Source organism: Tinamus guttatus, unplaced genomic scaffold (assembly GCF_059628265.1).
Source record: "Tinamus guttatus ecotype Peru unplaced genomic scaffold, ASM5962826v1 Tinamus_guttatus_pri_ptg000055l, whole genome shotgun sequence".
Classification (NCBI taxonomy): domain Eukaryota; kingdom Metazoa; phylum Chordata; class Aves; order Tinamiformes; family Tinamidae; genus Tinamus; species Tinamus guttatus.
The window spans coordinates 319,864-334,371 of record NW_028288589.1 but is presented as its reverse complement, the minus strand read 5'-3'; the positions used below and the strand labels follow the sequence as shown (position 1 = coordinate 334,371).

Below are 14,508 nucleotides of genomic sequence, written 5' to 3'. Positions count from 1 at the left end.
TAATCTACAGCTTCTATAGTTTTGTTCTTCAGCAACTACAAATATCCTTTCTTCTTTTTAGGAAGCATAATTATTTTCTTTTTAAGCAACTTGTGCTGGATTTATGCACATTTCATTCAGTATGAAATGAAAGTGCTTCTGCATTTTACTGAAACAAATTCACTTTGTTTAGTTATCCTATTGCCAAGAGATAGGAGATTATCCACATTTCACATCGCATGAAAAATAATTTACCTATTTAAAATTAAAGCTACAACTTGGAGAAATTATTGACTGCAGGAAACACAACAGGCAGCAGTTGTGTTCCTCATTATGTGCAGCAAATCAGAAGATGCAAGATTTTCTTCCAGGCTATTATTACCTTGAAAATAATATATATATATATATATATATATATATATATATAAAAGATACTGAGAAGTATATGCATGAATTAATGAACTATTTTGTATTACAAACATAAGAATTTGTAATCCAGCATTTCACACATAGAAATAGCTGAGGAACAGCAATTGCTATACTGACCTATACTATTCCCTCCCACAGTGGGTGTGACGGGGGTTCTCTTGTCTCTCTCTCGCTATATAACCGAGATCCCCTGATTTAGGCAACCCTCTATCAGGTTCTCACAGCCTGCTGCTGTCCCGCGATGCCTTCAGCCATTGACACCAACATGAAGTTCAAGTTTTCTATCCTGGCTCTTCTTCTGGAAGTGGCCATCATTATTATGTTCAGTTTATATGTGGGATACGACAGCAGTGATCATGCTCAGGATGCTCTATACCCATGTAAGTATTGCTGTCTAATGCTGATAGTAGTTAGAAGTCCTTTAAAATAATCCTAAGAAAGCTTTCTGAAAAAAGACGATATAGCTTAGAAGACTCAGCTAGACAGAATGTTTTTGGCATGAGAGAATGTTTTTGGCATGAAAAGCAGTAGCTGCTTGCTCCCACCCTTCCCTTCTTATGCAAAGAGCAGGCCCTGGTGAATAAATAGCAAGAGTAGTTTGCAGAAGAACATCCTCTGGCTTTCTTACACTAATGAAAGTTTGTTGTTGCTCTTCTTGGATCCGATATTGTAAAAATGCCCTGATTGGAATCCTTTTAACGATGGTCATAACAATGCAGAATTCCTCACCTGTATGTAGTGCATTTGTATGTATTGCCTTTTTTGTATTATTTCAGCTGTTATCTAGAACATTATCGAGGATGTTATCTAGGCCACATATCCCTCAGATTCAGGTTCAGATCTATTTGATAGGCAAGAACTACCTTCTTCAGGTGGAATATGATCATTTTGAGCTCTAGTACTCTGGCTTTCTTAGACTCCTGCTTACCAATGAAAACGAAAGTAAGTTCCTGGCGGAAAATGAAAGAAAGTTGCACACACCTAAGAATTAGGCAAAATTCTTCTAAAATATGAGTCTTCTGGATTATTTTTGACAGAGGCTGTTTGAGCCATGCATAGTACCACAGGTACTCAGTTTCTAATGGAGTAACTCTTCTAGCATTAAACAAAACCCCGGCCTTGCCCTTGCATGGAGACCTGTTTTTCAATTTCAGTTCTATACTTTAAAAAGAGGGCAAAGAAATGGCAGGATCATCATCCAATTCATGGAAAAAAAGGATTCTGCTCACCTAACTCTAAAAAAAAGAAAGGCCTTAAGGCATAGCTTATTGAGCTAGAGGTCATCTATAGTCTTCATCTCCCCAAGACTAGTGCCTGAGATAGATACATGTGAAAAATTGCCCTTCTCTCTGTCTCTCTCTACTTCTGCCTTTCCCTGCTCACAGGCAGTGTATGAGTAGATTATACTGACACCCTATCCCCCAGTCATCCATACTATTGAGCTCTTAGGAAGCTTCTGGCATGGTTTTGACTCCTGGAAACCAGCACCCAGGTCTCCCAACTTGCCTTCACATGGCTTTAGACATTGCATGAGTAAGGGACTATTCACAGTAAATGGCAGGGGTGAGAATACTGCTGCAAAATGTAAGAGTAGTTGTGTGTCAAGCCATGTCATTTGTCCTTCAGCCAGAGAAGAGATCTTGGGCTGTTGAGTTTACTGGTATGGATATAAACTACGGAAACATGCTAGATATAATGTTGGGCTTTTAGGTGCTCACCTAAGATTAAATGAGTCCTATTCACAGCAAAATAGTGGGAAAAATAAATAAAAAAATAAAAGGTGCTATTTACTGATATCTGTGCTTTCACTTTTAGACTATCTTCTTTCAAAAATCCCTGTCTCCAAAGTGCACATAAAAGAATAGAATTTGCAGGAATATCTTGCCAAGAGTTAAGACTATGATATATTGATATATATTGTTATATATATCAATATATTGATATATTGATATATATATGATATATTGAGACATATTCTGAGCCTGGACTTCCTCTGAGCCAACAAAATGATGGGGCCAAACTGCTTCACATGCTTTCTTCAGAAAGCCCTGGGATGTTAATTAATACCTCATTCTATGGTAGATTTAGTTGCTTCAGCTAGAGTCCAATTTATATTGCCAGATCTATAAAACAAGGCCTGCTTTTGTATACATTAAATCCACCCATACCATGGACCTAAGCTGTTTCAGCATTTTTGGATACATCCCTTATAAAGACAAAAAAAAACTTGAAAGTCAGCATAGCTTTCCACCTAAACAAGGAGGTCTGAGCTGAGATCATTCCCAGAATATGGTTTTGCATCGTACCTGTCTTTGGAGGATCTAAATACAGGAATGGCGAATACCACACACTTTATGTGTGGTGGAATGGGGGAAAAACAGTGTGCAGTGGTTTTGCAAGTACTTCTAGGTGGCACCTAAGATGCAATGTTCTGTGTCTGATTTATGCCCCATGCTCAGAAAGGTTTCTTGTTCTGTGATGTTTTCTGCTTTTTCAGCAAAGTAAAGTTATAATTTAAGTATAAACCTGAATTCCACAAGCATCTTTGCATTGAGACTGACCATCATACCATATAGTGAAATTAATATATTAGCTTTGAACGGCCTTGGAGTATTGCGTGCATTGGCTTTGTCCAGGATTGGCTGGAGCATTTTTCCCAATCTTTCTCTTCCTGTCTTACAGAATGGAAGGGCTATATTTTATTAAAAACAATTAGTCATTGAAACAGTTTATTGCACATTGTGTCATTTTCTCCATTAATAGAACTGCTATATTTTATTAAATACAATTAGTCATTGAAAATGCTTATTTCATTTTGTGCTGTTTTCTCCATCATTTGAAACCATTCCAGACCTACTGTTCTTTAAAAAAATTGTGTAAGAGGTAGTTCAAGCACAAGGTCCATACTTGACAAATTCAAGACCTTTGGTTTGTGAAAATTGTCCTAATATCTATGAATTAACCAAGTTTTCACTAGGACTTTTAATCTGATGTGTAAATTAGTCCAGATGGCTGTGAAACATTTCTATGAATCTTGGATAGCTGTCAGGAGGCCCCAGAATTACATGTCAACAAGCCACTTGTTTCCAACAGAATTGCATTTTTGGGATGGGGGTAAGATTTCCAAAAGTATCTTTCAAAAAAGACATGAACCTGCAGAAGCCCTGTTGATGGGCATTGATAATTAAACTACTTGGTCATCAAGGTGCTTTTGAAAACTGTTCTTTGGTTCATAATTAATGTCAAGTTACTTAAGCAGCAAAGTATGTTTTACTAATACAGAAATGATTCTTTGCATTGTTGTAAACATGCATACATTTTTTTGATGAGAGCAATTTACTTGCTTTGTCTGCAATGACTTAAGCAGAAGATTACAAAAAAAAAGAAAAAAAAAGAGAGAAAATAATACACTGAAGTCTAACAAATTGTAGGCTTCTCTGGGAGACTGCAGGAACTCTCTTCTGCAGAGGTGGCTGTGTGCAAATAATGATCAGGTTGTTCCTTAGGTTTTCCTAGAAAGTCTGTAATCTAGGTGTATTAAGAGTCTAAAAAGACAAGCAATGGGTCATTTTCAAGTGTACCCTACATTTTTGTGATATAATCTAAACTGCTGAAGTCCTAAATCTCTTTGTAATCATTATGCTAATAGTTTATCTAACCCATTAAAGCCAAACAAAAAGACTACTGTTGTTGAAGCTGCTTCTTTTATAGATTATTCCCTCTAGTTCTTTGCATCTATTTATACTTCAATCTACTTCTTTGCACATATTTGACACTATTAACAGGCCTTTTATAAAATAGTTTTACCAGAGTCAGTCCAATAAACTTGGTCATTTCTAATATGTCAAGGTGCAGATGCCACACATTACCAGGTGACGAATCACTGGTAGAGAATTATTTTAAAAAGAGGAGAAGAGGTTTGTTAGGCATACAGTTTCCATACATCCTACAAAATGGGGAGGGAGAATCTCTGGTTACACCCTCTGTTATTTCAGATCTTTTTCATGTGACGCACCACCATATTTTTGTCTCACTTGTAAGCTCAGGACTCCATCTAAACTGCTGAGCGCCACACTGCCAAGAGACACCAGGGGAGCTGTAGATAGTGTCCCCATCCTCAAAATAATGGGACCCTTGGCAATGTTGTTGAGTACAATGTGTACTATACTATTTAAAATTCTTGACTGCATATAAATTTTGCTGCTGGGAATATCAGAAAGGCTGATTAAGCATGGTTTATGTCATCCCAAGACATATCTTTTCAGTTTCTTGCACTACTCTTTGAAGCAAGGAAATAAAAATGTTGAACGGTAAGCAAGATGAGTATTTTCATTTGGCTCTGAGATACAAAATTAGCAAATGGTACCAAAGGAGAAGCAGTCCAAATAGGGGAGCTAAGTTGGCTGTGTATCTTTAAAGTAAGTGCAAAAGAGAATTTTGGAAAATAGTTCTGGAAATTGAGTGACATTATGGAAAATGGAAGTTCCAGTGGACTACACGAGTCTCAGAAAGCCTCATTACTGGCTATTATCAAAGTCAATAAAAACATGTGAAAAATCCTGTCTGGAGAGGAAGCAAAAGTTATGGGAATGTCTGCATATTTAGACCATAATTCTTAAAAGTTTGTAACCCCGTGTAAACATTCTTATTTGTATGTATGCATGCATTTCAGTGCCGTATCAGAACTAGCATGACACAATGCAAATACAATAAGGTTTATTAGGAATCTCCAGTAATTTATTATACTTTTGGGCCCTCTTTTGGCTAAAGATGGCAATGCATATAGCAAAACTAGAGGAAACATGAGAATAGCACAACTGGCAAATACTTTAAGCCAAATACAACATTAGTAGGACAATATTTTAGTTTTTCCTATATATTTGCATCTCAGGTCCAATGAAAGAAAAATGTGAACAATAAATTTCTCTCTATTGAGCTTCTTACTAACAATAAAATCAGAAAAAAAATCTTAATTACTGGACTTAGATCTGGTAGATTCAGAGATCATTACATCACGTTAAACATTTCAGAATAGCAAAATATCTTAAAATGGAAAATAATATCCACATCAAATGATAAATTCATTTTGTATTAAAAAGTCAGAAAAATGAAAAAAATCAAAAAAGTAGTTGAAATAATTAGCCATATTTTAACAATTAGAAGAGTTTGAAGGAGGTATAAGCATATGTTGATTATCCATATTAATATTTGTTTAGTTCTCAAAAGCATTTAGAATATTACAATTGCCCAGGTAAAACAATTAGAATATATTTTTTTTAATTAGTAAATTGTTTGAATCATAGGCATCCTTTTTTTTGTTGGCAAACTAGCAGGTTTCCAGAAAATTATCGTGTATTCTTTTGGAGTTAGGTCAGAACATTTTGGAGGTGACAACTCCGATCTGAGGGGGAAAGTCTGCTGTATGGACAGGGAGCTGTTATATTCCAGGAGAGTTCCAGGCATATTAAATTACCTAGTACAAGTATAGAACTAGTGATCTTTGGAGAATGGTGCAGCTAGTAATAAATCTGCTATTGGGTTGCAAATTTTCAAAACATTCAATGTGCAACAAGTAGCTTATCATCAAATATGGGTGAATGACAACATGAGTTTGGAATCATTTTTTTTTCTATTAAACCCTCCTTTGTTCCTGGCTTTCCTCTATCTGTATAGACCCTCTTTACATATTTTTTCCCCTTAAGTCTTTCAGGATGTCCATGTGATGATATTTGTTGGATTTGGTTTCCTGATGACCTTTCTGAAGAAATATGGATTCAGCAGTGTTGGCATCAACATGCTCATTGCTGCCTTGGGTCTGCAGTGGGGCACTCTAATGCAAGGATTTTGGCATATGAAAGGAGAGAAAATTATTATTAATATGAAAAGGTATGTGTGACATTTCCAAAATTGGCCATCTATCCCTTAAGATATCAGGGGGAAAAAAACATAAAACTACAACAGTTGTGAGATCAGATATATGATCTCACTAAAATTTGATGCAGCATTACTGCCCAGCACTCAGCATTCATCAGTCTTTCACCTCTCGAGAGTCAACACTAGTATATTGGGCCAAGAAAAACAGGATAAAATTGAGGCTGTAAGCAATTGGTGGCCATGTGCCATGTTGAGAGACCCCTTTGAATCTCTGGAGACCTGGACCTTGATATGTTCCTCTCAGTAGCACAGCACCAGGACCTCTCCATACTTCTCCTGTATCCAGCAGGCACAAAAATGTCTCTACTTCACCATAATTTCAACTACCTGCACACAAATATGGTGTAAGCAGAAGGTAACTTTCCTACATTTTATCCTCAGTAAGCGTTAAGATGTCCTTGCCTAAAAAAGGAAAGGTTTGATTTTAATTTTGTCCACAAAGAGCAGAATGTATCCTAACAGTTCTAAACCTCATGGTTAAAGATTTATCATTTTACTGATGCAAGTTTTAGTCCATCTTATTTCCAGAAAAAAAAAATCTATTTCTGCATTTTTTTTGTCTTTGTTTAATTTCTTTTCTTAACTTCAGCATGATAAATGCAGACTTCAGCACAGCAGCTGCTTTAATTTCATTTGGAGCCCTCCTGGGGAAAACAAGTCCAGTTCAGATGCTGACCTTGACGATTTTGGAGATCACATTATTTGCATGCAATGAATATGTTGTTACAGAAGTACTTCAGGTACAAATATTTAGAAATAAATGTCCCCTGGTTATAACAAACAGTAATCTATATTGGGTGGTTTGCCTTCCACAGCCATCTACCTCTTCTCACATTGTATTTCTCAAGCCTTTTCTCTTCTGCTTCTACAGTCCAGCTTTTCCCGTTGAGATGTTTCATTACTTTATGTCACCTGAATATACTGCTTTGGTCTATATGGCACATTTGGGCTGAACCACCAGTATTTTTGCTTCCCCCTAGATGCAAGGTGAAGTGACTTTAATCTCAGTTTCAGAGATCAGAAAGAGAACTCTTGCCCAATATTTCTACATTCTCCAGAAGCCCTGTTTTGGACAAAAAATGATGGCAATTTTAAGTATATATTTAAAAAATGTTCATGAAAGTAAGAGTATCATCTAAGTATTCAAAGAAAGCATTACAGGAAATACGAATGTATATGTCTAGGAAAGCTAAAAGCATACTGGTGTCCATATCTAAAGATCCTCTTGTATCTATTCCATTGATTTTGCTTTTGATTATAGAAATCTCGGAATAATTTCTCCTTGATCTTAAACTATCTTATTTTTCTTAATAAATAAGTAAATACTGTTCTTAAGAGTATAGTCAAGCCTAATCAAGGAATGTTGCATTTTAAACTAGAGAGGCACTTGAGTAATAAAAAGCTTTGAATGATTTTCAAATCTGTTCCACTTTTTACTGTATTCCCTCATAAAATCCACAGTGATCCTTCACCAGTGATCACTAATTCTTCCTAATCCTATTAAACAAGAGTCATGAAACATTTTGAAGACCACACTTGAAAAAGATTTTCAATAAAAAAGTGTTTCATATAGATTCTAGCATCATGTGCATTCTTATTAGTGATGTTTCACCTTGTGAAATATCACCTTGTGTTATTTTCATTCTGCTCTCCAGCACAGAAAATAAACTACCAGAGTTAGCCAGACTTCTTATTAATCAGATCCTCACCTTTCCTCTATTTAAAAGTTGTGGTATTGCTTTGGATTCCTGTTGCAGGCCACAGATGTTGGAGCCTCAATGACTATCCATGCTTTTGGAGCTTATTTTGGTTTGGCTGTAGCTCTAGTCTTGTATCGTTCTGGCTTGAAAAACAAGCATGAAAACGAAGAGTCAACCTACCATTCTGATATATTTGCCATGATTGGTAAGTACAAGAAGCACAGAGAAGTGCTGGTTAGTTGTCCATCTTTTTTTTTTTTTTTTTTTCAGTTTGTTTTTAATATTGCCTATTTTTACACTGCATCCATTTTTTTCTGCATGCAGTCTTACAGTCATTCTCTTTTTTGTTTGACGCATGCACCAAATTTTCAACGAAACCCATATTTTTACATTTTTTTCTTTGGATAAAAAGACCAAATATTAAATATCAATATCAAATAAAACATGCCTTTTTACTGTGCATGGGTGGGGAGTCCCTTCTTGTGACTTCTACTATGAACAGGATCTCTATAGAATTTGGCATATTTAACTGTCTCTTGTCCTTCTAATAAATGTACAAAATGTACGGTTTATGAAAGGGGCATACATCTTTTTCTCACTGAGACTCTATGAGTCCATAGACCAATATATCAGCTAAAACGATGAGTTATAACAATAGGTGATAAAGGATTGTATGTGAACTGTGTTGCACCAGGACACATCCTGTTCTGCCATCTGTTTTAAAGAGATTTTGAGCTCTGCAAGTGAGGTGTTGGTGGAACACAGTGAGGGCGTCTTAAGATATCTTAAAGTTATCCAGTAAGATTTGACAGAGAACATGTGTCACAATTCTAGATGCTAGAGTCAAAAGCTTCTGCAAAATCTTTTATTTCTTCTAGGATTTTGTTTGTTTCATGACAATCTTCCTGATATCCTATAGTTTTTTTTGCATTGAATGTTTCATACTAAAATATTCCTTGTGGCTGAACAGTCTTTGTTTGTTTTTGTCTTGTATTTATCCAGGCACCCTATTCCTTTGGTTGTTTTGGCCCAGTTTTAATTCTGCTATTGCAAATGACTCAGGCCACCGGACTATAGCAATTGTCAACACTTACTACTCCCTTGCTGCATGTACTGTTGTAACATTTGCCCTTTCCAGCCTGGTGGATGAGAGAGGCAAATTTAGTATGGTAAGTCATGCCAAACCCTCTGTTAAATTGAGTCAACCCTATAAAGTAAAGAAAATGCTGTAGATATCCAACATCTATGAGCTATTTGGGCCTTTCCTCATATTTTAGGCAAAATTAGCACTAATATGTGCTTCTAAAAGGGCCAATGTCAGATTGGACCATGAGTCATCTCTCCTTGTGTGCGCTATCTTAGTGGGATCAGCTCAGCTGGAAAATCCAATTCTCTCAGACATTATACTTCTGCTCCCTTGCTCTTGCTTGCCCACAGAACCAGCTGTGGACAAGAGCCATTGGCAAATTGCTCCAAAGTTCAGGTGGGCTTTGGGGCCTTATTCCTAATAAATTCTTACATGAATTGTTCTATTGAAATAGCTAAAATAACTCTCTGAAGGCACTGACCAGTGGTCTGATATCTAAGAGTTCAGCTGCGCAGCAGCCAAAGTCAAATGACTTTGGAGGTGTCAGGATTCCATGCTTTCCTCTCCTTGATCTAAAATCCATGTTTTCACTTTCAAGATGTTGCAGAGCTCATCTAAGCCCAACATGAGGCACTCCAGCCTAATGAATTTCAGATTTTTTTTGTGGGATGTTGATCTTGTTGACTCAGGCTTAGCAGAAGTCTAGATGAATTTCAGTAACTTCACAAACAAAGGACAGGGATTTTGCTGTCAGAAGCCAGGATGGAGGACAAGCCCATAGCAGACCCAAGCTAAACTGGCTTAGAGTATTTTGAACAAAACCCACAATTACGTAATCTGGAGATACATTTTAAATTTGTATTCAATATTAATTGGACAATTCCTACCTAACAACAACAACAAATGCAAGCACATCTTACAAGTCATTCCGATCTCCCCCCCACCAAAGTGTTTATGCCGCATATATCATCTTCACTGCTGTATATCCTGTGCAGGTTCTCATTCAAAATGCCACGCTGGCAGGAGGAGTAGCTATAGGCACCTGCGCTGACATGTCAATCTACCCTTTTGCTGCCATGTGCATTGGGAGCTTTGCTGCAATCATCTCTGTCCTTGGGTTCAAGTTCTTGACTGTAAGTATGTGGGACCAGCCTCTGCTCTCATTAACTTTATCGCTTCATCGACTTGGTTTACTACAAAGGAATTTTAGTAATTGCCTTATTCTGCACACACAGAGTCTGCACATACTAGTTAACTTACTTTGAAATCAATGTGATTTAAATATATGGCACTGAACCATCTTGAATTTATCATTTAGATAAAAATGTAGACTCATCCTATAGATATTAAAGTTCATTGAACCTGTGTTTTCAGTCTCAAGAAACTGGTAGAATTTTACTCCAAGGTCCATGTTTCCTTAAGAATTTCCATCAGAAGAACTGTGCTTCAGATTAATATTGAAACCGTATTAATCAAATTTCAGAGTTTTAAGATTTCTAAATAAATCTGTAATGGAAAATAATTTTGAAGTGAAAGTGTTTCATACACAAAATGTCAAAGCAAAATGTTCTGACTAATTTTGGTGCCTTATGGTAGAGCTGCTTGCTTTGATTTCAACAAACTAGAATTTCCTGATGGAGAAACACTCTGGAATAAAATAAGAGCCTAGTAGACTCATAACCAGAATGTCTGTAGTAGCATTATTACAGTGTCTGAAAACATCAGGAGCATCACAGAACCACCATGTTTTATACCATTATACTTACAAATGCACACTGCATATTTGTGCCATTATGCTCAGCTACATGGCTTTCTCCATGTGCATAGTTTCATAATGAAGGGGAAGACAGAAGATTTCATAGTCAAACTTTACCTATATGGAGCATGTTTACTTGTTATTCTCTCTTTATTTCTTTTGCCTGTTGTTCTACAGATAATGGAAGACTATAACTTCACCATTAACTTTGTGTTCCCTTTTATTTCAGCCTTTAATGGCCTCCAAGCTGCACATTCAAGACACTTGTGGAGTCCATAATTTACATGGTTTACCTGGAATACTGGGAGGTGTTGCAGGCATCATTGCAACTGCAGTGAGAAACGAAAGAAGGTAAGTTATAGAAAGAAGAGAGAAGGAAGTTTCCTTTAGGGAAGGCTTTTTTTTTTTCCCTTGGATCTAAATACGATTTATTTTCACAAAATGTACGTTTGGTTTGATGCCAGACATGGTCTTCTGGTTATATACAACTCTTATTGATATCCTGCCTTTAATACACTGTCTGTATGCTAAGTTTGTTCCAAATTAACAGCTCAGGTAAAAAATAAAAAATCATAAAAAGCAACAACTCACAGCACAGTGCATCAAAAACAATAGAATCATTATCATGATTCTACAATGACACTGCTGGCAGCTGTAAAATATCCAAGAAAAAAATCAATTGGCAAATTGATTTTTACAAAGTTTTATGAACTCTTTTACGACAAAAACTACAAGAAGATGAAATGGTCTTTTTCACAAAGAGGAACATTCCCAGAAGGCTTCTAAGATACTAATAACCTTTTCAAAGACTTATGCTGAATTTTATTCTAAATGAATGCTGAAATAAAACCAATCTCACATGGTTTATGCCTTGGCCACAGCGATGATAGGATGGCCATTCTGTCCAGCAGAGAGCAAACATGAAATGAGATGTAAGACAAAAGTTCAGGCTCTGAGTGTCACAGTTTTTGTTTTTCTGTACTTTTCAGGGCAGCCGTCCAGTTCACTCCTCTCATGCAGGCTGCTGCCCTGGGCAGCACAATCGTAATGGCACTGGCAGGTGGATCATTCACAGGTCAGTACTCTAAACCACTTAAACATATTCGCCCCAAAAATGGACTTCAACTGAGGATTCCTTAGTCTAATGTAGGACTTGTGCAGGTACTCTGGTATATGTAAAGGGAAACTTACATGTTCTGAGCCACCGATCTCAGATAAACCTGTACTGTGCAGCTGACAAATACGATATTCAAAGCCTGATAACTGAAATGTGTTTGTGCAGATTGCTTAAGGACATAGCCCACATCATAGCAAAAACAAGTGTATACTTTCCAAATAAAAGTTCATGTTGAAGCAAAAAAAAAAAAAAAAAAAAAAAGCCAGGATGAAATCTGGGAAGGATTAATATAATTAAAAGCAACCCTTCATCAATGTTAACATGCAGCAACCTAAATCACTTGCATCACCTCCAACAATAAGAGGTATGATGTCCCAGGAGGACTGGAAATTTCTGTAGGCTAGAGAAGAAGGCAAAAAACTTACATGACTCCCCAGGACACATACAAGAAACATATTTTGGGGCATATTGTCCATTTTTTAACCTCTGATACCCATTTCTCTGCAGGTAGCATTCTAAAGCTGCCCTTCTTGGGACAAGCATCTGATGAAAATTGCTTTGATGACTCTGTTTATTGGGAGGTAAGATATAATTTCTGATTGGAAAATAATCCTGTTAGAGAAGGTTTGATTTTCTTACATAGAGAGAATTAGAGTATACTAAAGTCCTCTGGGTTTTGTGAAAACACAGTGTGGCCCTTTTTTAAAATACGAGGGATCACTTTCACACAAGAACTTGAAACTGTTGACTTGCCTTTGACTTTACCAAGGCCTTTTTGGACTTCTTACCTTTTCTTGTCTCTTTTACTTCGGATGGGCCTTGAGAAGAAAAAAAGTAGAAATACAACCAATTGATTGAGACTAGAATTATTTTTAACTCCCTTTTAATTGCTTACTCTTCAAGTTCCTTCTTCTTGTTGATGTTTAGGAATATATTTAGCAATATTCTTGGCTACTCTTCTAGTGTCGTTTAGAGCATATATTCAAAATTTATTAGGGCAGTCTCCTTAAACTGAGCAGAATCTCTCCAGCTTCCTGAGTGCTCTGACCACTGAAGTCATATTCAGAAGAAGACCTGCCTCCTGGAATTACTGGTTTATGCATGAAGACCCAGATGGGGATGAGAAACAACTACATCTGAAGTAGTCCTTCTACACTTAAAGAAATATAGTGTTAGATTGAGGTTCATTTTCAGACCTATATTCAAGTCAGATGGATTAGGATCTTAAAAGCCCATAAACCCTCTTCTGATTATGATGGACCCTTCACTGACTATCTCAAATTTGGAGCTCTGTGCTGCAGACATCCATATTTGATCAGTCCCACACATGACCCTGAGTTAGATGACTACAACTGGGTGCACAAACTCAGACATACATGTCTTCTTGACTAACCTGACACAGTTCTGTTCGTAGGCTTCTTGCATCTCCCTTCAGTATAGGCTGACAATATATTCTTAAATTAGGCTGTCTCAAGTTTGTCTTTTAAGCTAGGAAAGCTCAAAAAAGGCAAGATTAAAAAAAAAAAAAAAAGGCAGTATATAAATTCCATGTAAATAAAACATTGTGAACCCAAAAGAGAATTTATAAATTTTCTCATGAATAAACCTCTGACAAAAATGATGCAATTTGGCTTTTGGCCAGAGAAAGCTTGTGGTCTAAGGGGAAGTTGCAAACCTAAAAAGGACCTTTTAATAATATCTGTGAAAGTCACTAGCTGTTTGATCTTGAGTCACAGGCATTACAGCAAGACTTGAAACAGGCTGCTTTATATACATGCTGAAAAATGGCAGGAAAAACAACATTTTGTAGTGTGACTGAAGAATTCACAGCATGTGAATGACTGAATTATCGCTCAGCAGTGATAACAATACGGTGGTGCTCAGACGAAGGTCCTGTAGAATCAGCAGAAGTACTCATAGAAATAAGTGAACTTTAATAGGAAAGGAGGGGTTATGTTTGGTATACAACTTTCTTTCAGTTTCCTTAGAGGTAGACACCTTGTTTCTTCAGAGTTCTTTTGCACACTGGATTCTAGAGTGAATGTTAAGGTGTTCCTTTATTAGTAACACCCTGAATTTATTCCTTAGAGTTCAGGATTGCTGGCTGATGTAAGTCGGGATTACTGTTAATAAATAAGTAATACATATAAAGAGAATGACCTTATGAGTGCTCATTAATATCCTCTCAGGACAAAATGAGTTATTTATGTTATGCACTGAACTCTTCTTTGGTTTTCATGGCAGGTTCCAGAAGAGATGAATCTACCTGAGATTTTTACCAATAACCGTGATGGGCGCAGATCTGAAACCATGATGTAGAAAAAAAAAAATCTGAGTATCATCCTAACCACTCCTGATTTTCAAAAACAAGCTGCAGATAGCTACATTTTTGTAGTATAAAACAAGCTTTGTTTTAGAATATGTTGCTACTACGCTAAGGTCAGTTGAAATAATTGGCTCCTTTCAATATATCCCAGAACATGAATTGTTCTAGAAGAAAGTTTTC

General features: G+C 36.6%; 1 protein-coding gene across 1 annotated transcript; it reads left to right on the top strand.

The window, feature by feature from the left end:
- The first annotated feature begins 617 nt into the window (after nucleotides 1-617).
- Nucleotides 618-14,333, top strand: RHAG (Rh associated glycoprotein). Its single transcript, XM_010212680.2, has 10 exons — nucleotides 618-788; nucleotides 6,111-6,294; nucleotides 6,932-7,082; nucleotides 8,100-8,247; nucleotides 9,045-9,211; nucleotides 10,125-10,262; nucleotides 11,115-11,236; nucleotides 11,875-11,960; nucleotides 12,510-12,583; nucleotides 14,247-14,333. The coding sequence occupies exons 1-10, from the start codon at nucleotides 650-652 to the stop codon at nucleotides 14,319-14,321; spliced, it is 1,284 nt and encodes a 427-aa protein (XP_010210982.2). The 5' UTR covers nucleotides 618-649; the 3' UTR covers nucleotides 14,322-14,333.
- The last annotated feature ends 175 nt before the right edge of the window (nucleotides 14,334-14,508 follow it).